The 26,640-nt window shown below is 41.8% G+C and overlaps 1 protein-coding gene across 1 annotated transcript; it reads right to left on the bottom strand.

Annotated features, from left to right (window-relative positions):
- Positions 1-4,640: 4,640 nt before the first annotated feature.
- On the bottom strand, positions 4,641-26,435 carry CNOT11 (CCR4-NOT transcription complex subunit 11). The gene is made up of 7 exons (XM_045006076.1): positions 25,947-26,435; positions 22,429-22,593; positions 15,948-16,100; positions 15,391-15,593; positions 13,508-13,710; positions 6,205-6,301; positions 4,641-5,000 (listed from the first exon to the last, which is right to left on the bottom strand). The coding sequence occupies exons 1-7, from the start codon at positions 26,389-26,391 to the stop codon at positions 4,803-4,805; spliced, it is 1,464 nt and encodes a 487-aa protein (XP_044862011.1). The 5' UTR covers positions 26,392-26,435; the 3' UTR covers positions 4,641-4,802.
- Positions 26,436-26,640: the final 205 nt, after the last annotated feature.

The raw sequence follows: 26,640 nt of genomic DNA, 5'->3' as shown, positions 1-26,640 counted from the left end.
CTATCCCCTTTTTAATGATTCCTAACATCCTGTTTGCTTTTTTGACCACCTCTGCACACTGCGTGGACATCTATAGAAAACTGTCCACGATGACTCCAAGATCTTTTTCCTGACTCGTTGTAGCTAAATTAGCCCCCATCATATTGTATGTATAGTTGGGGTTTTTTTTTCCAATGTGCATTACTTTACATTTATCCACATTAAATTTCATTTGCCATTTTGTTGCCCAATCACTTAGTTTTGTGAGATTTTTTGAAGTTCTTCACAATCTGCTTTGGTCTTAACTATCTTGAGTAGTTCAGTATCATCTGCAAACTTTGCCACCTCACTGTTTACCCCGTTCTCCAGCTCATTTATGAATAAATTGAATAGGATTGGTCCTAGGACTGACCCTTGGGGAACACCAGTAGTTACCCCTCTCCATTCTGAGAATTTACCATTAATTCCTTTCCTTTGTTCCCTGTCTTTTAACCAGTTCTCAATCCATGAAAGGCCCTTCCCTTTTATCCCATGACAGCTTAATTTACGTAAGAGCATTTGGTGAGGGACCTTGTCCAAGGCTTTCTGGAAATCTAAGTACACTATGTCCACCGGATCCCCCTTGTCCACATGTTTGTTGACCCCTTCAAAGAACTCTAATAGATTAGTAAGATATGATTTCCCTTTACAGAAACCATGTTGACTATTGCTCAACAGTTTATGTTTTTCTATGTGTCTGACAATTTTATTCTTAACTATTGTTTTGACTAATTTGCCCGGTACCGACGTTAGACTTACCGGTCTGTAATTGCTGGGATCACCTCTAGAGCCCTTTTTCAATATTGGCATTACATTAGCTAACTTCCAGTCATTGGATACTGAAGCCAATTTAAAGGACAGGTTACAAACCTTAGTTAATAGTTCCGCAACTTCAAATTTGAGTTCTTTCAGAACTCTTGGGTGAATGCCATCAGGTCCTGGTGACTTGTTAATGTTGAGTTTATCAATTAATTCCAAAACCTCCTCTAGTGACACTTCAATCTGTGACAGTTCCTCAGATTTGTCACCTACAAAAGCCAGCTCAGGTTTGGGAATCTCCCTAACATCCTCAGCCTTGAAGACTGAAGCAAAGAATCCATTTAGTTTCTCCACAATGACTATCCTCTTTAAGTGCTCCTTTTGTATTTCGATCGTCAAGGGGTCCCACTGGTTGTTTAGCAGGCTTCCTGCTTCTGATGTACTTAAACATTTTATTACCTTTGGAGTTTTTGGCTAGCTGTTCTTCAAACTCCTCTTTGGCTTTTCTTCTTGCACTTAATTTGGCAGTGTTTATGCTCCTTTCTATTTGCCTCACTAGGATTTGACTTCCACTTTTTAAAGGAAGTCTTTTTATCTCTCACTGCTTCTTTTATATGGCTGTTAAGCCACAGTGGCTCTTTTTTAGTTCTTTTACTGTGTTTCTTAATTTGGGGGATACATTGAAGTTGGGCCTCTATTGTGGTGTCTTTAAAAAGTGTCCATGCAGCTTGCAGGGATTTCACTTTAGTCACTGTACCTTTTAACTTTTGTTTAACTAACCCCCTCATTTTTGTATAGTTCCCCCTTTTGAAATTAAATGCCACAGTGTTGGGCTGTTGAGATGTTCTTCCCACCACAGGAATGTTAAATGTTATATTATGGTCACTATTTGCAAGCGGTCCTGCTATAGTTACCTCTTGGACCAGCTCCTGCGCTCCACTCAGGATTAAATCTAGAGTTGCCTTTCCCCTTGTGGGTTCCCGTACCAGCTGCTTCATGAAGCAGTCATTTAAAGTATCGAGAAATTTTATCTCTGCATTTCATCCTGAAGTGAAATGTTCCCAGTCAATATGGGGATAATTGAAATCCTCCACTATTATTGGGTTCTTAATTTTGATAGCCTCTCTAATTTCCCTTAGCATTTCATCATCACTATTACTGTCCTGGTCAGGTGGTCGATAATAGATCCCTAATGTTATATTTTTATTAGAGCTTGACATTTCTATCCATAGAGATTCTATGGAATATGTAGATTTGCTTAAGATTTTTACTTCATTTGAATCTACATTTTCTTTCACATATAGTGCCACTCCTCCCCCTGCATGACCTGTTCTGTCCTTCCAATATATTTTGTACCCCGGAATGATAGTGTCCCATTGATTGCTCTCAGTCCACCAGGTTTCTGAGATGCCTATTATATCAATATCCTCCTTTATCACAAGGCACTCTAGTTCACCCATCTTATTATTTAGACTTCTAGCATTTGTGTACAAGCACTTTAAAAACTTGTCCCTGTTTATTTGTCTGCCCTTTTCTGATGTGCCAGATTCTTTGTGACTGTTTTTCATCTGATCTGGCCCTTACATTATCCTCTTCCGTCCTCTGCTCCTGACTATAACCTGGAGATTCTCTATCATCAGACTCTCCCCTAAGAGAAGTCTGTGTCCGATCCACATGCTCCTCTGCAGCAGTCGGCTTTCCCCCATCTCCTAGTTTAAAAACTGCTCTACAACCTTTTTAATGTTGGGGGGAAGAGGAAAAAGATGGGGAGCAACAGGCAGGTAGCAGGAGAGGGACAAAATAAAATGCCAGGTGCTAGTCTGCAGCACAGTAGGGAGTTTCACATCAGAAATCCTGACAGTATCCTGTTTTGATACCTCACATATTGAACTATTTCAGTAAGGAAAGAGTTTCTGGGATTCCATGTGGCAAATTCACAGTAACATTTTACACACCTTGTCAATATTTAAATGTATAGTATTAAATCCTCAGTCATGGTTCATGCAGTGATCCCCACACATCCAAAAATGGTAGCAATCATGACAGCTCTCTACATCTTCAGCCAGAGGGAAGAGGCCACACCCACTTTTGTATTTTTATGCATGGGGCTGTCAACTCAGTCTGGTTGTCCCCCTTGCATAGATTCAGAAGTTTCAAAAGCACTGTCCAGTAGGAAGGGTCATGCATGCACTCCTGGCCTCATGTCCCCTCTCCAGAGGGCATAAAGTGATAGAAGGAACTTGAGGGGGTGACTAGTCACACTAACTGCCCTTTGGCATAGTCAGAACTGTGCAGCATCCTCCTCAGCCACAGTTTTCCTGTGTAAATTAGTTTCCTTGTTTCAACTGTTAGCCTGTTTTTAAAAAATGGTTTTAGTTTAGGATTGAAGTAGTTTTCACTCTTTGCCAGATCCATATTTGTTATGTACATTGTTAGAGAGATTTCCCCCTCTGAGCTGGACATAATCTGTTTTGTTTATGAGCAGCATTTAGTCCATCAAAATGCACTATGTGCTGCAGGAGTTTTTAAAAGTGCACCCACACTTGACAGGGCCAAGATTGGGGGTCCTCTGGATCATTAATTAGAACTCAGCCATCAGTGCCTCAGACTGGAGGTAACCAGTCTCTTTACCCTCTATCAGGCACTGTTCTTCGAGTTCTCAGGCTCATCTGTTGGAGCAGTCAGTTACTCCTGCTGCCCACCGAATTAAGCAATGCTGTGATAGATCAGTTGCCAGGAAGCAGTCACCTTCCCCAGTACCATAAAAGAGACGAGAATCCCCTGGATCGGGAGCTGCTGAAAGCAACACCAAGCAAGTCATCAAGGAGCACAGTACCACAGGGATGTGCCTCTAGTCCAACCCCACATCTGAAGGGATTGTTAAACTCCCTCAGCACAGGCTTTTAGGGTTCCCATAGGACCAGTCTGTGGCACTGCCATACACTCTAACACTGGAACTCTTAGAACCTGCTTCCTCAGTCCTTACACAAAGTGTGTCAGAGATCAGACTCTGCAGTACCAAGAGCACCTCCTTCTGCTAAGGAGCAGCCAGCACCTTTGCTACAAGTACACTGAACACTGCAGCACTCTCCTTCAGGGAAGCAGCTGATACTTGGATAACACTTCAACTACAGTCTCTTTCCTTGTATTATATCCCCTGTCAAGCCACCCTCAGGATATCCCAGGGAGCCAGTCATGAAAATTTTGCTGGGCTCCCATATTCATGGATAATGATAGTCTTTCACAAATGCCAGCTCAGCATTGAGACTATCCTCCCTTCTCAGGATTCATCTTCATACATGCCACTCCTTCTCAGGTTAAGGGTCACATTGAATAACTGTTCTAGGATGCATGCAGTGTAGTTGTAGCGATGTCTGTCCCAGAATATTAAGAGACAAGAATTCTTGATGGAGTACCCCTTCATGATCACTTTAAAGATTACAAGGGGAGTGATTAGCATGTTGCATCTATATTTTCCCTAGAAATGTAATTTTATTTTATTTTTTATGTAAAGCTCTACAGGTACCATGAGTTTATAAAAAAATTGGCATGATGGAATTTGGAGTGATGATATTCCCTGTTTCAGTTGGCAGTAGCAATTCTAAGCTTGCTTAGCATGATTTGAAACTAGTCACTGAACATGTTGAACAGTCTCACCCTCTGTCTTTCCCTCTCCAAACTTATTTTGCTTGGACAGCACCATCACATAATTGTCCAGTAAAATTTAAGTCCCTTGGAAGTAAACAATGCTTGCACTTTAGGAGATTCTTCCATTAAGGATTAATGTTACCCCGGCTTAATAGCCACGGACAGAAAATGTGGGGTGTCCAGTGTCAAAAGTCAAAACAAAGTCAAGATTTTCTAGTATCAGAAAAGCAATATTTATTGCCTTGCTTAATGCATAAAATGCTATTTATACAGTATTAAACCAAGCAATCCACTGATTTAAGTTTAAAATTTATACACAAAAAAGTAATGATACAGAACATTCAGCTGACCGCTGTTTCACCAAATTTGAAAGGGTCTTATTTTGAAGCTTTTGCCTCTGAAGGATTTTCCCCAGTATCCAGTGTCTTGAGCAATCTGAAAAGGCCAGCTGCTTCTCGTATCCGACTGAACTCAATACAAAATGCCTGCACTTCTATAAACAAGTCCTGTACATTAATAATTTTGTTCCGGATCAAGGATTGGAGAAAGACACAAACGAGACGTACCAGGCGGTTCTGGAACAGAAAAGGTCTGGCTTTAATATCTGAAAATATGCTCAAGCAATTCTGTTAAAGAGTCTGACCCTTTGTACTGGTATTTTGTGACAATTCAGCAGGAATTAGTTACATCAGTTAACCTACCTTTTCACTTCAAGATTTATACAATCTGCATTTAGCCCTTTATTTTTCCCCGTTTGCTGTCCTATAGTACTGATAAATATTAAGGATAGGGAGTTGGACATGCTCTTCAGTCCTGCATGAGATTTTTTACTGATTCTAGGAACCAGGTCCTATCACTGTACACTTGCTTTATATGTAGGTGGCATGGCTATCTCTAGGGCCAAAACTTACATCCTAATACAATATTTCCACAATAGAGTGACTCAAGAGGATATTAAATAGATGTACTGAGCATTACAGGTAACTTAGTCATTACTTTTAGGAAAAAGAGCCCATTTTAAGAGTAATGTTTCCTAAAAGAAATTATTGCAGAATAGGTGACCCTCATGCTAGAGAATGTAGAATGTTGTGGATTTTTTCAGACTGGGCGGAATTTTAAAAAGCTGGGAGCCATGCCAAACTCAAGGCAAGAAAGTTGGAAATACAGGGTGCTGCCTCACTTTGCAAAGGTTTTAGAAATGCCACACACTAGCCCTTAGAGCCATGTTGTTTCCACTTCAAGTGTAATTCTTTTTTGCACAGCATCTCCTTAGAAACAGAATGCCATCTGTTTTGGTTACTGTGGGCACTTCCTCTACAGCACTGAAAAGTGCAGGAGAGTCTAGAGTGTTTCTGATGACAAAGCACACAGCTATGCAGAAATAAAGTTAGAAGTGGAAGGATCTGGAAGCTTGAGGACAAGGAGAAGAGGTAAAACATCTAATATGTGGATGGAGAGAAGGGTACCAAGTGAGAAATCTGAACCTCTCTGACACCATATATAGACCTGAATAATGTAAGGGAAGCACTGTACAATTACTTTGCTACTGAATGCACGAAGTACTTTGCAGAAAATTAAGACCACTACCTGTGCCCCTTTGAAAATGCTGAAGGATCAACCCCTACTCAATCATATGCTTATTAAACATCAGAATTTCATTAAAGCAGTATTTTGCTTCTTGAAGCCACAATTTGTAAAGAGGGAGTATGTGAATTCCCAGTGTAGTCACCTTATTAAACCTCATCTTGACTTTTAACCAAGTCATTCTCAAATACCCACCTGCATGTATTTATCCTTAATCTGTTCACAGGTAGAGATGCAATTGGAGATATAAAGGTGAATAAATTCAGGAGGGAGATCAACTGCTGTAGTAAGCCTGTTAAACATAAAACAAGCTGATTAATGTACAGATAAACTAGCAAGTTAATCATCCATAGTACCATTAAACAATGGACAAATACAGTTAACCTCATAATTCAAATGTGTCTATGATTCATTGACAATCCACTGTAATGTCTCAGGGAGTTAACAAAAATGTTTGAAGTTGTGGGCTTTTGACATGTCGAATAAGTGTGTTTCACTAGCCTGACACCAACATCAAAAGGCAAATCTATTTTTACATCAAGTGCAATACAGAAATTGGTTTTATGTAAGGTTACTCTCTAGATGTCTGCATGCAGGAGGCCTAAGTCAAAGGCATCCATGTGATCTTTACTCCCTGTCTAATAAGCGGATACCCTACAGAAGCTAGTGATGGGCACCGCTTGCAGAGCAACAGAAACTCTCAAGTTGCTTATTTGAGTGACAATTTCATACTGTAGCAAGCATCAAATGCAACTGTGTATATCAGCATCAGATATCAAGTCTAGAAACTGAAGCATTTCTTCTAAAGTACACAACTGGAATAGCATGATTTTGTGCATCATAATGTTAGTTTGCCTTAGTTTTTTTCAGGGTTCTGAATTTAGAAGTCATGGGAATTAGAACATGATTAATATCTGGATTTCAAAATAAGGGCAAAAAAAGAGTTCAAATGACTAAACATGTTAATCACACTGTAGGGGTGAAGAACCAGAAGTGTCTCACCAAAGAAAGAGCTAGAGAACATTTTATTAAAATACCAAAAAGCAAGAGAGCTTGTGCTTTCACAATAGTGCTATAGACAGAATATCTTCAATCACCCAATACATGTACTATACTAATGGATCATTAAGGTGTACAACTGCCATCTGACTTTTGTTTCAAATTGTTTTTAAGTTGTTTGAATACCCACATACGAAGAGGCAATACAACTTATGAATGATCTTACATCACATTTGAAGTATACCAGTTAGATGCCAGCTCTGCAAGATGCTCCAGCTTGCACTAGACTGCTATGCAACCAACATGGAACTTTGCTAGATCACAAAGGTTTTGGCTTTTTAATGAAGTGGTTAGGAAGACTGGAGCACGTAGATCTTTTATCATAAGACTTTGCAAGTGTTTTTTATATCCCACAGGACATTTACTTTACCTGATCTCCCTCACCTCAAACTGCCCTTTTGGCACTGCCAACCATTTTAAATTTTATGAAAAACTCCTGCCCTGTATCTTTTGTGGAGAGGACCCTGCCTGCATCAGAACTGATGTGATTTTCACTGTGCAGGGGAGACCAGAACACCTGTGATCTTCTGTGGTTATACTAGACAGGAGTGGGAACCCATTTACCTACTGCCATTCCATCCTAAAGCAGAGCAGAGACCCCAGCAGCTTGATGGCTACTATAAGCTCAAAGTGGGTGGAGCTGTCAACTCAGCGGTTTAGGGAAGGCTTGGTACTTATACTGTGCACCTGAGGCAGGATTCATCAACATAGCAGAAATGGAACCAGGTGTTTAACAATGCCTGGAATAGCAATAGGTAGTTTCTTCAGCCTCTTTGTGAATAGTTGGGGAAAGGTTCCAACTACTTCTCACTTAGCTTGTAGTCTCTGGGAAACTTTCAGGTTAAATACTTTAAACATTTTACTCAGGAGACTAATGCAGATCCATGTTAGCAGTTTTGCTTTTTTAAACAGCAAGAAAAGCAGTCTGCAGTGCTGAAGTGGGGACAGGAAGGTAGAAAACTACAGCGTTTGGCATGTGGGAAAGAAGAATGAGGCTTCTCGTTCAAAAATAGTTGCTTAATGCGTGAACATACAAGCAAGCGACATGTCACTACAGTAACATTTAATCGTGGGTATGAAACCCAACTGGCCAATTAGAATAGATCTGGAAGTCAAGGTCCAAGCCTATTATAAAACTTCTCAGAACATACCTATCTGGCAGTAGTTTGGCCCAACTAAGCAAATTTGAGTGCATTTCTGATGCCAGAAGGGGAAGAAAAAAAAAATCAGCTGTATTATAGGTGAGGATGGTAGCACTACACTTCCCATTAAGACCCTGTTTTCAGTTGCTTCTGACTTTGTCAAACTTTAATATCTGCACTGAAATTTTCCATGCTGGATGTCTACACCTCAGCTTGATTTTTTTTTAAATGTTAACCAAAATAATTCAGCTATTCCAAACAATGAGACAAGAGAAAAATAAGTTTTGCCCATGTTAAAATATTCTGGTGACCTTTTCTCTGAAGCACTCCCCTGCCCCCTTGCTTTGGAACAGGGACTTGAAATTATGGCAGGGGGTGGCCTTCATGTCAGTCAAACACTCAAGAGTTAGAAAGTACCTGAATTAAGGTTGCCTGTGCAGTCTTAATTTGGCCCCCTTGTGTGCATGCATTATGAGACAGTATTTTTTCCACAAGACCTCTGGTTCATTTAGTGCACAGGATGGATGATGCTCACTAAGTGAGCAGAGCAGCTATTCAATATTTTGCTTTATACTCATTGTTCTCTATGTGGCCCTTGGGCCTTAAGTCTTATTTACTGCATACTATTCAAACCCTGCTCTGAATGCCCAGCACTTCTGCAAATCAAGTCAGGCACTCAGAAAAGGAGGAACACACAATTAGTGACCACATGCGAAGTGTTTGGTTCCAGTGACTCGTGTAGCATCACACAGGAACTCTGGCAGAGGCGGAATACAATTCTCCAACTGCCTTAACCATGAGGTCATCCTTTCTCTTCACTATACACCTTCCAAGTTCTGCCACAAAGGAGGCAGGGTTCGAGATAGTCTGTTTCACTACACAACCCTGATTCAAACCCAGAGCAAGTACATCCTGTGCACTGAAGGCAGTGGGGGTCCTGTGGAAAAATTGTATGTGATCATGTAAAGACAGACTATCAATGTATAGGCACAATTAAAGCTGCACAGACAACTTTTATTCTGGCATTTTCCAACTCACGAGTGTGACTTTGCCATTTAATGTTTTCTAATCTAGTTTGTCTGTAATGTAAATAAAAAGCAAAGAAATACCCCAGTTCTGTTGTATCCATCGTATGCAGTGGAGCTTTTGCTCTAGAAGTTTACAGCATCCATAAGTGTAGCATTTTACAGAGGCATCAAAATCCATTTCTGTCAGCATCTCTAAGTAGACTCTCTTAAAAGTAACACATTTTTACCCTAGCAACACCCAGTGGGTCGATTGTGGAGCCTCCTTGTCCCTTCTGTACCTCTCCTGGAAGAGGGCATTCCTTGTGGCGATCACTTCAGCAAGGAGCATATCCGAGATCAGAGCCCTCACTTCGGAACCACTGTACACGGTCTTCCATAAGGACAAGGTGCAGCTACATCCTCACCCTGCCTTCCTTCCGAAGGTGGTATGAACTTTCCATGTCAACCAGGACATTTTCCTCCCGGTCTTCTAGCCGAAGCTGCATGCTACTTGACGGGAGCAACAGCTGCACTCCCTGGACGTTCGTAGAGCCCTCACCTTCTATATTGCGCGTACGAAGCCGTTCAGAAAGACGACCCAGCTCTTCGTTGCTGTGGCTGACCGGATGAAAGGCCTCCCAGTCTCTTCATAGCGCATCTCCTCTTGGATTATGTCCTGTATCCGTGCTTGCTATGACTTGGCCAGCGTCCCGGCCAAGCCCCTCACCGCCCATTCTACAAGGGCTCAAGCCTCGTCGGCTGCTTTCCTGGCTAAGGTCCCGATATAGGAGATCTGTAGAGCTGCCACTTGGTCCTCAACACATACTTTTGCTTCTCACTATGCGATAGTCCAGCAGTCCAGAGACGATGCTGCACTCGGCAATATATCACTCCGACCCCACCGCCTAGGTAAGGCTTGGGAATCACTTAATTGGAATCGATATGAGCAAGCGCTCGAAGAAGAAAAGACGGTTACTCACCTTTGTAACTGTTGCTCTTTGAGATGTGATGCTCATGTCCATTCCAAACCCACCTTCCTTCCCCTCTGTTGGAGAAGCCGGCAAGAAGGAACTGAGGGGGCACTGAGTCAGCTGGGGTATATATCCAGTGCCATAAGGGCGCCACTCCAGGGGGCTCCACAGCCAAACCACCGGGTGTTCTGGGGTAAAAATTCTCCAACGATCGTGTACGCAGCGTGCACACACCGGACCGATGGAGGCTGTGGTGCCAGGGAACGCCGGTGATGTGGGTTTCTATCAGCGTCTGACCGCAGTGCAGTTCCTACTGGTGCCGCCGGGGCGCTGCACACCGAAGCACTCAGTGCCAGGTCTTGGTGCAGCACTGGAGGTTGAGGGCTAAGAGCCGTCTCCATGAGGAGCCATCACAGATGAAAGTCCTGCTCCTTTTTAGTCCGGGGCCAGAAACCTTTGCAGATCCTGCACTTCTCAGTCTGATGAGATTCCCCCAGACACTTTAGGCAAGAGTCGTGGGGGTCGCCTGTTGGCATGGGCTTGGAGCAGGACGCGCAGGGTTTAAAGCCCAGAGCCTTGGGCATGAGCCCAAGCTACCAGTGGGAAGGAGGGCAGATCCCTACCAACCCGCTAGAACTATTTACACTATAACTATATGAAAAACCATATAAAACTCTATAACTACGCTAACTATAAACTATTTACACTGTTAAGAGGAAAATCGCTAGGGAGAGTGGAAAGTGGCAAAGTCGAGCTCCACAGTTCCAACAACCGTCACGGGTGGTAAGAAGGAACTGAGGGGGCGCTGGGTCGTCCGGGGCATATATCCAGCACCATAAGGGTGCCACTGCAAGGGGCTCCAGAGCCAACCCACCGGGTGTTGCTAGGGTAAAAATTCTCCAACAATCGTGTATGCGGCGCACACCCACCTAATTGGAATCGATATGAGCAAGCACTCAAAGAAGAACCTTCTGTTAAAGAATCACTGCATTGACTCCAGATGTAGGGCTTTTCCCTCTATGGCAGGTGGCACTGCTTTCCAGCTGACTGAATGAACAAGAACTGCATGTTTCTTGCTGCTCCTGTTCATTCTGCCTGCTGTAAAACAGAAGAGATAAGGTGGGAGAAGGTGTTTGAGAAGAGAGGAAGTGAGAAAACAAGGAAACGAGATCGTAAGTTTACCCTGGCAGAAGCAGTACTTCCTCAGTGTCACACTAGTAGTGGTTTTGGTATTAAAATGCTCCCAGATTGTATTTCCATAAACTCTAGGCAAAAAACGACAATCTGACCTTTCACATGTGCTGGACACCCTTCCCACAGCCCCCACTGGCCTGGGACGGCAAACTACGGCCAGTGGGAGCAGCGATAGGCCGAACCTGCAGACACGGCAGGTAAACAAACTGGCCTGGCCCGCCAAGGGCTTTCCCCGACTAAACGCGGGCCAAAGGCTGCTGATCCCTGTACCATACCATTCTCTCACTAGAAGGGAAAACCTATAATGGCAGCAGGCCGTAAAAAAGACCCAGTTTGGGAATAAGAACCATTCAAGAAATATATTTTTGCTGATGATGTTTTAAAGAAAGTCACACCAGTGAACTGGGTCTCAAGCACTTGGATTCAGAGACTGCTGAAGTGATAATCTCACTTTTAACAGCAGTAGCTTCTTCTGCCAGTGTAGAAAGAATACTTTCTTCCTTTGGACTAATTCATTCCAAATTGAGAAACTGTTTGGGACCTGAAAAGGCAGGAAAGCTTGTTTTACTTTTCCAGATTATGAACAAACTGGAAAATGAAGGTGAAGACGACTGAGTTAGCTGCAGAAGCCAATATTTTAAGTTTCTCATGTGACCTGGCTGACACAGTGAATTTAATTTTTGTTTTTTTTAAAACAAATATTTAACTATTTTAGTTAAAAACTATTTTAACAAAAACAAACCTGATTTTAAAAAACTTGAAATGTTTAAATTAAAAAATTCATGCTTGTTTTGTTAAAATATTATGTTTGCTGTTGAAGAAAAAAATCCAGAATATATAACGTTGTTGTAGTTAAATAAAGCAATTTAAATGTCTGTCTGGTGACGTTCTCCTAATACAGCATGGCAAGAAAATCCTCCAAATATTAATGATTAACCTGTTGAATTGGAGATAGTCATTGGGAGGTGAACTTCATAAATATCTGCTTCAATTACCTTTGGTAAATTAAATAAACAATCATTCATTTTCTGATATAGCTGCAAAGCTAATCTGAAAGGTTTTCAAAATAAATCACTTTAAAAATACATAGTGTGTGCCTTCTAAAAATGAAACCTACACCTATTTCTGAGTTGTGAAAAATATCTATTAACGTTATAACAACCAACATGAATGCACTTTTATGTAGAAATCCATGATTAAATCAAGTCTTCCTGACTAGTGATTTAAATCAAATCCACCCTGAAAAATGACATTGAAATCTGTCTCCAATTTCAATATCAAAGGTGAATCTGAGATTGCCATTAACCTAATATAACTACACTTTTATATTAAGAGGTGAGATATAAATATGAATTTCAGATAAAACGCAAGATTTCAGGATTTGCCCTATTTCATTTGCACAACAAAATGGTGGACCCAAGACTCGTATCACACAGGCAAAACCACTACTACAGACAGCTTTGCTTTAAGATATATTGCAAAATTATTTTTATGAACACTCCTACTGAAATGAACAGTGCCTCTCATTTTAGCAGCATTTCATGCAGAAGTGTTTATTACATTTGTGTGAATTAATTAGCAATATTACACCTTTCATATGAATAAACCAATAAAAGGGATGAAACTAACTTGACATACAGGCAGTTTTGAGTGATAGAGTTCAGAGTTCTTTTGGCAAGAGGCCAGGTAATTCAAAGCTACTTCACTGCATTTTAGTGAGTATGCTTATATACTATAAATTGGTATATTTAGTCAGATGAGTTAAGCACTTTTCCAGCCAATGATCATGTCCTGCAGTAAAAGAGCATAGAGGAGTCTTCTCTGCCCCTTTCTTGCTTTAATGTGTCTGGTTTGTGCATCTTGTTCAGCCCAAAACCAATTTCAATGAAATTTGACTACTATTTCCTAAACTCCTGCCAACTTTGGTAGCCTTTAGGGGCATAGTGGAACAAGCTACTTTTCAAATCTGACTATATCACTATGCATAAAGCCAAGATCAGTAAAACACATCAGGTACTCCCTGTGAAACATTCTGCTTTCATTTTTTTAAAAACAACACTGATCAGAGCACTCCAGTGCAAGAACTCACAAAAACAAGTTTAGATTTAAGCTAAGAAACACTTACCGATTTACAACTTCCATTGAATGCAAGGACATGTCCATGTTGACCAGGACAGAAAAATACTCTGTTATCTGACTGGACTGCATTAGTTTAAGCAACATTTCTATAGCAACTAGAGGATTATTTTCCACCAGGTCAGGCAGTTTGGCAGGAGTGAGGCCAATGTGGTAAACAAGCTTGGGGTCCTTTTCTAATTCTCCAAGAAGCTATAAAAAAAAATCATCATCTTAAATTTGAATTAAACTGTACATGTTTGATCACAACAAGAGCAGGTGAACTAGAAACCCAATCTGGATTTTATTATGATTTAGTTTAATAAAAGATGTTCTGCCTTGTGCAGAAATTCCAATGATATTAACAGCGACTCAAAGTTTCCTACAATCGTCAACAAGTTATGCACTTTTTACAAAAATGTTGTAGCCTGCAAAACAAAAGCAATAATCCATCTAAATTACACAGAGAGAGTAATTCTAGCCACTTGGATTTAAGTACTTCTTCTTATACATATTTTGTTTTCTTCTAATATTTCAGTTTCTGCCCAAGGGCAAGTGTGCACAGAAAAGCCTTTATAAGAAGCTACGGTCTTGAAGCTCATGGCACTTAGTAGCCTTGTATGTCGTGGAAAAATTTAAACCCACATAATCCAAGTTTCTTTTTTGTCTCTTGCTCTAGCTCTTTCATTGAACTGGCAAATACACCTCTACCCCGTTATAACGCCACCCAATATAACAAGAATTTGGATATAACGCAGTAAAGCAGCACTCGGGGGGGGGGGCACGCTGCGGCGGATCAAATCAAGTTCGATATAACGCGGTTTCACCTATAACACGGTAAGATTTTGGGGCTCCCGAGGACAGCGTTATATCGAGGTAGAGATGTACACTGTTGAACTGAGCTGACCAACAACTTTGATAAGTTATCTTAGACAGAAAGAAAGTTGCACTAGAACATCTCCCTCCTTATACAGTACAATGATAAGACTAAGGCCCATTGAAGTCAGTAGTAGCACTCTGACTAACTTCAGCCAGACAAGATTAGGCCCGTAGCATTTCTAAATAACCATCTTATTGAAAAGCCTCTGCCAAATCTGAAACAGCATTACTGCAACAAGGTTATCCTAGCAGGGAAAATATTGTTGCTAGTTACTAGTCACATTTTGCATTTGTTCAGCTAATGAAGGTGTGTGTAGAAACAGCAGATAGACGAGTTTTAAAAAATACTTTCCTTATCTGACCATACACAAGCCAAAACTCTGGAATTTTGGTATTGAGACAAGACAACTCAAACAATATTGAGATTTCCTAAATTTGGAGACAGTTTTAAGCAAGTCCACTCCTTGGCAGGACAAATCTTCAAACTTTTGGATTGCCCACAGACAGATTAATGCTCTACACAGGATCTTAGAGAGTTTAAATCTTTTAGTGGCACTTCCATCTTAGCACCTCAGGCTACTGTTTGTTCGTTTCACCATATATACATCAATGCAAAATATTTCCATCAACAATAACTGAAATGTACAGATAGGCCAAGTAAGAACAATGCTGCTTGAGAACTTAAAGGGTTTGATTTAAGGATATTTACTTTGTATATTTTGACATGTGATGTTGACAATTCGTCTTTTAATGGCTATGAAGCTTTAACTTTTTGAATCTCAACATCTACTGTCATTAAATAATTGTCGGACCCCTGACCCCAAATGTTCACAAATACAGGAAATTGATATTATCCACTGAAATTATTTAAAAAAATTGAATTCCACCAACCCTAAATATGAGATGAAGATTATTTAAGTCATTTAATTTGACCCTAGTTTTCTAAAATGTATGAAATATAAGAACATGCATAGGAAAAATTAGAAGGGAGGGCAGCTGGCACATAGCACCCACCTGTGTTTGCTGGGGCGAGGACAAAGGACTTTTGAAAGCCTTAGCCATGATGCGTTTGATCTCCACTCCAGTGCTGTTTTTAACACACATTGACTTGTCCCACTGAATTGCATGATCTGGCTCTATTGGGTTTAGCCAAGCCAGCTCATCCTCACAAATATGGAGTGGAGGTGGTGGCCGGATAAACTCTGGTCGAAAGTGACCTGAAAGACAATGTTGTGAAGATTTCTTTCAAAGGAAAATTAAAGAGGTGAAGTCCCTTTTGTATTACTCAATGAAAAATCATTTCAAATTTAGAAGGCTACTATATTGTATATTTAATATAAGGGTGACAATAGCAGTCTGATGAGTGGTCCTCTCTCCCTCCCACAACTGTAATACTTTTCAATGTACAATCAGATTAATTTGTTTTTACTGGCATTTTGTATTGGGACGTTTGAGCTTGGTCACATACAATCCAATCTAGAGAAAAGTAGCTCAACACATCACTTATGTCATTCCTTAAGTAATTGTGCCAAAGATTACAGAAACTTAAGAGTAAACAAAGATGCACATACTTTCTATAGGTGGTTTTGGTCCACTCACTAAAGCTTCAGTGATCTGTGAGGCAACAGAGCTGTCAAAACCAGAATTTGAGGAATCTGGATCAGGATCGCTGAGAATGCTGGGGAAGCTAGCTTTGCTCTGTGTTGGCAACTCAGACTGACGCTCTGAAAAAAAAAAAGTTCAGTCCACGATATTAAAGCATACAACCAAAATACAGATGTCAGGAATACTAAAAGTAGCAGGAGACAATTTGAGCTTTAGAACAGCATTGGTTTAAAGAGACAGTGTCAACATGAAATCTAGTTCAGGTTTGTAAACAGTGGGCCATGGAGCATTTGCTGGTGGTGTGCAGAGTTGATTGGTCGGTCACATGGTGTTGGCTCTCCTTTCCACTTCCTAAAACTGAATGATATAGCTAAAAATACTAACACCTTCCCAGTATTACTTTTCCACGTAATCAGTAATTGTCACAAGGGTTTACATAATAGCAAATGGGAGCAATGCAGTGATTGACTGTGAATGGGAGAGAACATAAGCTATCTGTGAGAATCCTCTGGGACAGTGGTTCTCAAGTGGGTCCACAGTCCCCTGGGGGGCCAAGAGCTGGTTTTAGGAGGCCATGCCCTGCGAGGCAGGAGCCCCGGCACCCTAGGATTACCATATGTCCCAGGACATAGCCTCTTTTGATTCTCTACTGTCTGTCCAAGCAGGTTTTTCAAATCAGAGGCTACATCCAGGCTTTTGCAGAGCACAGGTAGCTCAGAAAGAGCTGTCTCTGCACCTCACTGGTTCCTTGCCTTCCAGCTGATTGGGCAGCTGCGAGGGACCAAACAGCTTCTTAATGCAGCATGTCAGCCTGACACTGCCAGATCCTGAACCCCTTCTCCAGGGAGCAGCTCCAGCTTGGGCTGCATTTCACAGCAGGTAAGCTGGTGGGAAGGGCAGAAAGAGGACAGGCTGTGGCTGTTTCCAGGGGGGAAGCTATGTGCAGCTGCTGGAGGTGAGAGACTGGCTGCACCAAGTGCCCAGGAAGCACAGGAGGGGAGTGCAGAGGTCAGGGTAGAAGGGGTACAGGAGGGTTAGGGGACTCCCCCTTCCAGCACCTCCTCTGCCTCCGCCCTCTGGCAGTGTCCTCTTTTAGGGAACCTGAAACATGATAACCCTACATGGGGCCACAGCCCTGAGCCCCAGCAACCCTGCAGGGCCCTGAAGTTTTTATAGCATGGGGGAGAGGGGGTTTCAGAAAGAAAAAGGTTGAGAACCCCTGCTCTAGGACGTGACCTAGCCTGTGGAAAGAGTCAGAACCCCTGATCTAGTCAGTTTCAAAAAATGAGTTCAAGTAAATTTTCATGCACTATTCTTGCCACACTTGTCCCCCTGCCAATTGTGCTTTTACAGTCACATTTATCTCTCCCTCTTCCTGCTTCCCCCACTGTTGTGTGAAGACCCACACAAACACAGGCATTCAGACTCCACAATAATGGGGGCCATAAGAAAATCTAAATCAGAGGTAAAAGATTTTTCAGCGTGGACTGTGTTTTTAGTGATGTTGCATAGACTAACTACCCTCCCCCATTTGTTGTCACAACATCCAGTAGCACCTATAGCAATTGCTTACATCGAAAAAATATATTGGGAGTCTAATACAAATTAAAATGTTATGCAGCTGGAAGTGAGCCAGCAGCATGGGACATCCAGCACTATCTGGACTGTGATTGGTAACCAAGAATTGTTCAGAAGTGGACAATGCTCCTAAAAAGGCCAAATTATACAGCATAGGAAACATTATGCAGTAATACTACTAAATCCAGTAGATATACTTTGTTACTGCAAAGCTGGTTACAGAGACAGGAAAAGAAGTTTTAAACTTATGGATACATTCTGAGAAACCATAACATGGCTTCTGTCATAGGAGTGCTCAAACAAGCTGAGGACTGGGAGTGGCTGACCCTTTATTCCTAATCCTAAATTTCAGGCTCCAACTCTCTGTAGTACTGCGAGAAAGGATGTCTTTACCTTCTGTCACCCTGATCAGTTCATTTTAAAATAAGTCAACCTTACTGCGTGAAAGTCAGTAGCTGACTAACAGATGCCAGCCCTAGAGCACTGCTAACCGATTCCATCTGCAAGGGGAAGTCTAAGTATGTGCTTATCTAGTCATTCAGGGAGTTTTCATGCTTTTGTAGGCATTTTTTTACATAGCATGCTCCTCAATGGATTCAGCCTCTGATAATCCAAAGCTTGACATCTTGATTCCATAACTAATACAGCTCTTGTTTTGGGCCCAGCAGTCACTGAAGAGAGCCACCATCCTGAAATTAAACTGCTGCTTCATTTTCTGTGTAACTGAGCTTGTATACTGCCTCTACCTACACTGAAGCTATTTATACTTTCTCCTTTATTTACAACCTAGTGAGCTAGTACTCATAGCTTTTCTCTGTAGAAATGTTCTTCATGTTAGATATGGTCCTCTAATTATCTAGTGTTCAAAATTTTAACTGAACTCCCTCTCAAAAACAGACTCAATGTTAGATAACAGAACTCTCTTCCACAGATAACAATAGCCTGCTGAGTCCAAAAGTTTTTTCTAGGTGTATTTCCTAAGGCTGGCAAGGGCGCAAGGATGTACCTTTTCCATCAAAGCAAAAGAACAAGCAGAAGTTATTAAGTTTGCAAAGTATCTGGTGGTTTTCTGTTCTATTTTATCTGAATATTGACTCACTGAACTAACTTGGTAGGATATTTTTCCTTCAAGGATATGTATTATATACTTGATTACTTTCTTAGCAGTTTCCCCAAGAAAAGATATTTGATTGCAAAAAATAAAAATCCAATTTCACCAATTTTCAGAATGCTTCTACTGGTTTATAAACTGTTTAGAACTTCAGTATACAACCCTAAAAAGAATATTTTTCGGAATATTCTTGACCAACTCCTGCACATTACCGTTAAACCAACTAGCTAAATGTGTCACATCTGAAAGATGAGTACTGTATATACTCATTCATAAGCCGAATATTTTTGGTAAAAAATGATGCATCAAACGGGGGGAGGGGTCAGCTTATAACCGGGTCTACACCAAAATACGATGATTTTAAACTCCATGGAATCATTGAATTGAATATCTAATACACTGTCGTTTTGTTTACCTGGAGCGTCTGCAGGCATGGAGCCCCTCAGCTCCCTGTAGCCATGGTTCGCTGTTCCCAGCCAATGGGAGCTGCGGGCCCACAGCTCTCATTGGCTGGGAACGGCAAACTGCAGACACTGGGAGCTGAGGGGCTCCATGCCTACAGGCGGTCCAAGTAAGCAAAATGTCCCGCCCCACCAGCGGCTTACCCTGATGGGTCGGGAGCCAAAGTTTGCCAACCCCTGAAATATAGGGCCGGCTTATTAAAGGGTCATACAGTTTTTGCTATTTTTACCTAACGATCTTGGGGGGTCAACTTATAAATGAACGGACTAACGAATGAGTATATACGGTAGATATCATTTCAATTTGGTGGCATTGTGGTATGCAACTTAAGGTCATAGCTGGTCAACAGTTGCTAGTAAATTATAGGTTTGCTTTGGACCCCAGTATTCCCAGACAATAAAATACCATCAGATATTATAATGAGATCCACGACAGGTGTAGGCGCCAGTCCTGCAATTCAGTGCACACATGAAGACTCCTGAGCTTGTAAGGAGCCTCAAAAGAACTCAGTGAAGCTCCATGTGATCACTGTAGTCTGCCCACATCAGGGCCGGCTCCAGACCCCAGCGCGCCAAGCGCGCACTTGGGGCGGCATTTTGCCGGGAGGGCGGCAGGCCGCTCTGGTGGACCTCCCGCAGGCATGCCTGCGGAGGGTCCGCTGGTCCCGCGGCTCCGGTGGACCTCCCGCAGGCGTGCCTGCGGTTGCTCCACCGGAGCTGCGGGACCAGCAGACCATCCGCAGGCACGTCTGCAAGAGGTCCCCAGAGCCGCAGGACCGGCGACCGCCAGCGCACCCCCCCGCGGCGTGCCGCCATGCTTGGGGCGGCGGAATTCCTAGAGCCGCCCCTGGCCCACATGCAGAAGGTTACAGGATCAGGCCAGATTGATTCTTTGGGATTAAAGAAAGCAAAAGCTGTATTTAAAGCAGAATCCTTAATAAAAAAGCTAAAGATTAAATTGTTTATGGGAAGAGCATAAGCTCCTTAACCCAAGCCACCTAAAGTAAAAAAGCTATTCAAAGGCAAGCAGTTGTTGGAGATCTATTGTGGTGCTACATTTTTTCTCTTCTGTAAATTGCAGGAAGCTTCCTTTGATTCCTAACGGAAGGTGCTGAAATGTTTTGGAAAAAGCAGCTTTGACTACAAGCCAATTACCCTTAACCAACGTAGTCTTCTGTCAGGCTAACCGTATCGAATAAAGGCAGTATTTTGCCAGAAAACTTCCTTTTTCCACCAGCATCAGAAAATGACGTTTTTGGCAGGATAATGATCCAAACAGGCAGAAGTACAACTAAAGAAACAGAAGCAAATAGGGCAAATTTTGCAAAAACATTCTGAAAATCAGCAGGTAGAAGTTAATACTGATCAAACAAAAAAATGTAAAACAAAGTCCTTATGAAACTGTATTTCTGCCCTTTAAAAAAAGCAATTACAGCTGCAAGTCAAATTGTTCACATTTAAATTCTGATTGTTACTTAGGATATTGCTCAGAGAAGATCAGATATTAAAGGACAGGATACATCTGTTGTCTTTCCCGTATGTAATTTAATATTTAGGATAGTTATCCTCACAGAATGCTTTAAACATTTTGAATGGCAGTAATTCTTTGTGAGGTACATTCTAGAACAAGGTCCAAACTTGTCCCTAAAATGAATCCAGGGATATTCTGAATAGGAGAACACCTTTACAGAAGCCATCAAGATTTACAACCCTTACAGGACAAGATCGGCCAGGAAAGAGGGACAAATATAAACAAAGATCTCAATAACTTTGAAGTTTAAGCATTTTTGTTTCACTCTTTTTATATTTTATAGACTACTCAGTTAACTTCTTTTCTACATCTTCGATTACTGGGAAAAATGTGGACTTGAAACAAGTTATTTTATAAATGGAGAAGCCAGTCAAAAAGGTGATTCCTAGGTGTCAAGCCTACAGCAAGAGGAGTTGCCTTCATATGAGGCACATAGACAATGGCAGGTATTTATTCCAAGAAACAAATCTTGTCTCTCTCACCAACAGAAGTTGGTTCAATACAAGATATTACCTCAGCCACATTGTCTCTCTCATGAACATGTCAGATCAGTGGTACCCTAAGGTCTCTATGTAGTCAAATTAGTTATGTATGTGATTTACTGTATAATTTTGTTGTATCCACTACATATAGAATAAGCATTGCACATTCAGCTACTTATTTTTAAAAGTAACCAATATCAATGAATTTGTTCCATTTTCAAAAATACTACTGGCTTTGTATTTTGAAGACAAGACAAACCAGAATGTATGGAACCTCCAGCAAAGAGAGTAAATTTAGTTATTTTGGGTTCTTAATTTAACACCATTCAGAGGGCACGTACACAGCTCTTGTGAAAAATCAGACCCCTTCAATGCATTGTAATTTGGGCACCCAAAGCGTCACGTCATTTTTAAAAGTTCAAATCAAAGAATACAGAATTCACAAAAATGCTCAGAAAGATTCAAAGAGGGAGACACCGGACTGAGGCAGGAAAGCTCAGGCAATAGGTTGAATATCACACTAATATTTGTCTATTAAAAAGTTAGTTCTCAAACAATGAGAAAAAACAGTCTTGAAATCATAGCCAATGGTTATCACATCCTTATATGGACATACTTGGATTTTTGGTGCTCCAAACTGCCCCCCATTCACTATATCCATCTTTCCTACTGTTTTAATCAGTAGCTCCAAAAGTGACCTACTAAAAGAGATGGCTCACAAACATCACCTTTTTCTCTCTTTCTCCTGCCAAGTGGTCCAAAAGCATCTTTTACTAGATACAGTCAGCCAAATTAACCACCTTCCCAATCTGAAGGCAATACTTAGGAAGTTACAAAAACCTGAATCATCTCAGATTTATAAAAATACCAAAAATTCAGTTATAATACCTGGTCTTGCCAAAAGATATAACTGAAGAAAGAGGCGTAATGGCTGCCTGATAGTAAGTTATCCTGGGTTTCTGAAATTGGAAACACTGCACAAGATACAAGGGAATAAAATTTAAGCATGAAAACTGCCAACAGAACAAAAGACATTTTTCAGATGTAGAGACTTCCTATATTGTAAAAAAAAGTGTCTTCACAGCCTCAAAGAAGAAAATTCCGTGTATAAAACTTGCTTGTTAAGCCAAATATAAGGCAGTTAAAAATGCCCTGTGCTTGAAGTTTCTACAGTCTAGAATTATAGCTCAACTCATTTTACACTTGAAAAGAAATATCTCACTTTCACTATTATCTCAAGGAAAAGCTGTCAGGATATACCTAAAATGGTTTGTTATTTCTTACCTGCTAGTGCTAGCTGAAGTCCACTTATATCCACTGACTGGGCCATGTTTCCTATATCCATTAAGGCAATCTGTCGAGGAGTCTTCTTGAACAGTTCTCTAGGAGGAGCCAACATCAGTTGGGAAAGGAAGAATTTTTCTGGTGGAGTTATGGGAGGTAAGAAACCTGAGAAAAACAATTTTCCTCACTTGTTATACAGCGGCAATTAATATTTTGCACTTTTTACTACGAAGGAGCGATGTTTGCTAAACAAACTATGGTACAAGTATTAAAATGTATGAATTAGGCTGACACTAAGAATATTCAGTTGTGTTAATATTTTAAATTAAATCCACGCCTCTGCCTATGTAGTATTTAAATATGACCTATGCAGAATAATTTTGCTTAAACTGTCTAATGAACTAAACCCAGTCAAGGTTTCTTTGGTTTTAACTATTAAATAGTTTTAGACTTACTTCAACAGCCCTATGTCTCCATTTTTGGATTGAAGGCTAGGTCACAGCATACCATAAGGGCCAAGGAAGCCATCTAAAATTAATTTAATTATTATAATTAATAAAACCTAGTTCTTCAGCTGTTACCAATGTTTGGTCATTCATATTAGTAAAATATAAGCTCTTAAACTGCAATTGCATCTATGAGACCCAGGCTGTCATATCAAGCTCTGTTACACTTTGGGGAATAGTTTGCATTTGGGTGCTCCAGCAAAGAAAGGCAATTTGATTAAAACTAGGCAAATACAAGGAAAGCTGAACTCTTCTGTAAGAAAATATTGAATACAAACAGGCCATCAGGAAAGGAACAAACGAGAAAAATGTGCCAGAAGTAGTAAACAGCTCCCAACCCTTCCCCACACAACTTTTAAAATTTAGTTTTAAATGTCAAGCAGTCTTGATGCATCGTTTTGTTTTCTAATTTAGACCAATGATCAATTAACAACAAATAACTGGCACATTGCTAGTCACAGCCATAATATTCATTGTAGTTTGTGGTGAACAAGTTGCTATTAACACTACAAATTATTCAAAGCGAAAAACTTTTAGAATCCAGTTTACCTGTCACTATTTAGAGTTTGATTTTCATTTCAAAGCCAAGAAATACAAATCACATCAGTTTCCCTTTCAGGTTCTTAATGCTGCTGAGTTTGGGCTTCATACACTGCAGGGAATGTTTGTTTCAAAACAACTTTGTTAAAATTATGGAAATGTTTCTATTAGTGTTGAATGTTTATAAACAAAGTTTTATGGAACTTTATTTTTGGGCCATGTAAAACAGACAGTATCCCTTTACAATTGAGCAGAACTTGCCTGTTTTTAGAAGTTTATAGCTATCAAAAGTGTTAAACAAGTTCTCCATTTTTTGTTAAAGCAGAATTTATAATACTTTGTAAGTTTTGAATTTTGTACTTTAGCTATTTTAGTTTTCAATGTAAATAAAATTTAAACTTGGCACATCCATACACCTTAGCAAGCACTATAGTAACTTTAAAAGACTTTAAAATTTGAACTTTTCAAATGAAGTTATAAATGTTTGAGACTCATTTTGCAGCATGTTATAAATACTCCTTACTGAAATCTATACCAAAGGACAATATTTCAAGTAGTCACATCAAAGATAATCATTCTAATAGCCATCAGTGAATCCACAGAATTTTACTTTCAGCTGAGGGGAAGTTTGATTTTGAAAATCATTTGGATTTAAATTAGTGGAATACAGCAAGTTTATATACTCTCTAGAGCAGTGCTTGCAAAGTTCAACACCCTTTACCCCACATTCTAAACCGTCACCAACAGAGCTTGGAGAATATTGCAAAAAAAAAAAAGCTTGCTTCAATATTTAAATGTTCAAACGATTTGACTGTGCTTTCAATAAACAGTCTTGAAAATATGAAGTGAATGTTTTGCTGAAAAAGCAAGTTTTAAACTATTCAAACTCAGAAAGAATCCAGAATTAATTTGTATTTGTTTCAGAAATCAGAGACTAAAAATAACTCATCCAATCAGAGATGAAACATTTTACATGTGATCAATGGGTACAAATGGCTCAGGTTTTGAACACTCACAATGAGCTGTTTGCAAACAAGCAATAATCCAACAATGTAAAGAAGTTACTTGGCAAAAAAACAAAACCAAAAAAATTCCTGCTTGTTTTTACATTAAAATACAAGGAACTTCTTTTGTTTTCTAAAAAGCTTGACTGGGTGCTCCCTCAGCTCTCAAATGCATGAAAGTGGTGTGGAGCCCTGAATCTTTCACAAAAGAACTTTTCTGTTCTTTCCAGTGTTTGTCTGGAATTTAAGGTGTTTTTTACAGTGTGATTAAATTAGGAGTTAATCAAATAACACTGCCCCTCCAAATTCCCTTTCCTTCAGCTCCTCTGGTTTCAGCACCCTGTGATATTAATCCCTCTAGTTCTTCAAAGCAAACCCTGATAAATCTCATGTCAAATGCTTATTTTTAAGTGATGCAGGACTTCCTTAATCATCATAAAACAGCACACACACCCCCTTTCCTTTGTAGGGCAATTTCAAAGACAAAATATTTAAATACGCCTGTCAACAGGGGTCATGCATCACTCAGTACTCATCACCCTGATTCCCAGTATGGGGGGCACTGGACTAGGTTTTCCTGTCCCTTGCCCCCCATAAAAATAAGTATCTGGAGCAGAGGGCCCCCTTTTGGCCCTGGATCACACAGAGAGGGCCCTATTCCAGGGATTTATTTGTACTGGGAACAGAGGGGACAGGTAAACCTCACTTCTTGCAAATTCCCCCATGCATAAACAGCCTCTTACCTGGCTTCAAGCAATCAAGATCTCGCCAATGCTGGGGAATAGAGTTAAGCATGCCTCTCTCTCTTCAGTTTATCTGCTATGTATATTAGTTACCTTAACAATCCTTCTGATTTTGAAGAGGTAATTTATCCTTATGCACAGTTTCTCGGTTTTCATGGCTTTAATCTAATGCCCCCAAAACTGAGAGCCAGAGTGATGTGCGCTGCCAATTGAATGGAGTGGTGCATGACCGCTGTTGAGATGTGCTTTTAACCATGCTTTCTGAACTGCATTGCAAAGGAAAAGGGTGGGTGGTATTTTATAATATGTAAAAAAAGACCCGAAAGCCTTATTTTGAAGTGTTTGACATGACAATAATCGGGGTTTCTTTTGCTGCTTGCTAGAGGGCAGTTTAGATGAGCGAAGAACTAAGGGGACAGGCGCCGGACCCGGAGGAACTGAAGGAAAGGGGCTGTACTCTGATGAACAAAGAGGTAACTTAACCTCCTGAAAACTTCAGCGTGAAAAATTCAGCCCCCTCCCCCGCACACAGGGCCTGGGGAGGGGGGCTGGGGCAGGCTCCGGCCCAGTGGACACAAAGCGAAGCTCCGTCCAGGGCCCCGATCTCTGCCACAGCCCGGGAGCCGCCACCCCGCCCCCGCGGAGCCCGGGCCCCGCAGCGCCGTGACGGCGGCGGAGAAGCGGAGCCGGTCACTCCGGGGAAGCCCCCGCGCCCCGGTCGGTACCTGAGAGCGGCGGCCGCTCGGCCTCGTCGCCGCGCTCGGGCGCGGGGTTGAGCAGGTGGGCGAAGATGGCGGCGAAGGGGTTGGCGGCCAGCGGCTCGGTGCGGTACATCTCCCAGAGCAGGTAGAGCGCGGTGAGGCGCTGCGGGGGGCTGGGCAGCAGGTCGGGCTGCTGCAGCAGCAGCACCAGCACCGAGCCCAGGCGGAAGTGCTCGGCCTTGCCGAAGTAGTGGTGGAAGGCGCTGGACAGGCCCTCGAAGGTGCTGCCGCCCGCCTCCTCCGACACGATGCTCAGCAGGCTGGAGAGCTCCTTGGGCGACAGGCTCATCCTGCCCGCCGGGGCCGCCGCCGCCGCCGCCGCGCCGCCCGCCTCCCCCCCGGCGCCGGGGGCCCCCGCCTCCGCTCCCACCAGAGTGCAGGGCGCCGGGCTACCCCCGCCCCCGGGCATCCAGCTGCCCGCGCGAGCGCGCGCCCGCGCGCACACCCCGGCGGGCCGGCTCGGCTCCGCACCGCCTCCCCCCACTCCGCCGAGCTCGTCGTCCCGCCGCTACCGTAAAGCTGCGCGCCGGCTCCGGTACGGCGCTTTTACGACACTGTCGCTCAAGGATTGTTGTTGGAGGGAGGGAGCTATCGCGGCTGGGGATTGGCCCAAGGGGAGCCGGAGTGAGGCAAAGGATTGGCCGGCGCCACCGTAAAG

This window comes from Mauremys mutica, chromosome 1 (assembly GCF_020497125.1).
Source record: "Mauremys mutica isolate MM-2020 ecotype Southern chromosome 1, ASM2049712v1, whole genome shotgun sequence".
Classification (NCBI taxonomy): Eukaryota; Metazoa; Chordata; order Testudines; family Geoemydidae; genus Mauremys; species Mauremys mutica.
This window is presented reverse-complemented; position numbering and strand designations above follow the sequence as displayed.

Excerpts from the sequence above, each read along its gene's own strand:
- CNOT11 (XM_045006076.1), bottom strand. The coding sequence starts at position 26,391 with ATGCCCGGGGGCGGGGGTAGCCCGGCGCCCTGCACTCTGGTGGGAGCG. Across the intron at positions 22,594-25,946 it reads CGAGCGGCCGCCGCTCTCAG|GTTTCTTACCTCCCATAACT; the intron begins GTACCGACCGGG and ends TGTTTTTCTCAG. Across the intron at positions 16,101-22,428 it reads ACTTCAGCTAGCACTAGCAG|AGCGTCAGTCTGAGTTGCCA; the intron begins GTAAGAAATAAC and ends TTTTTTTTTCAG.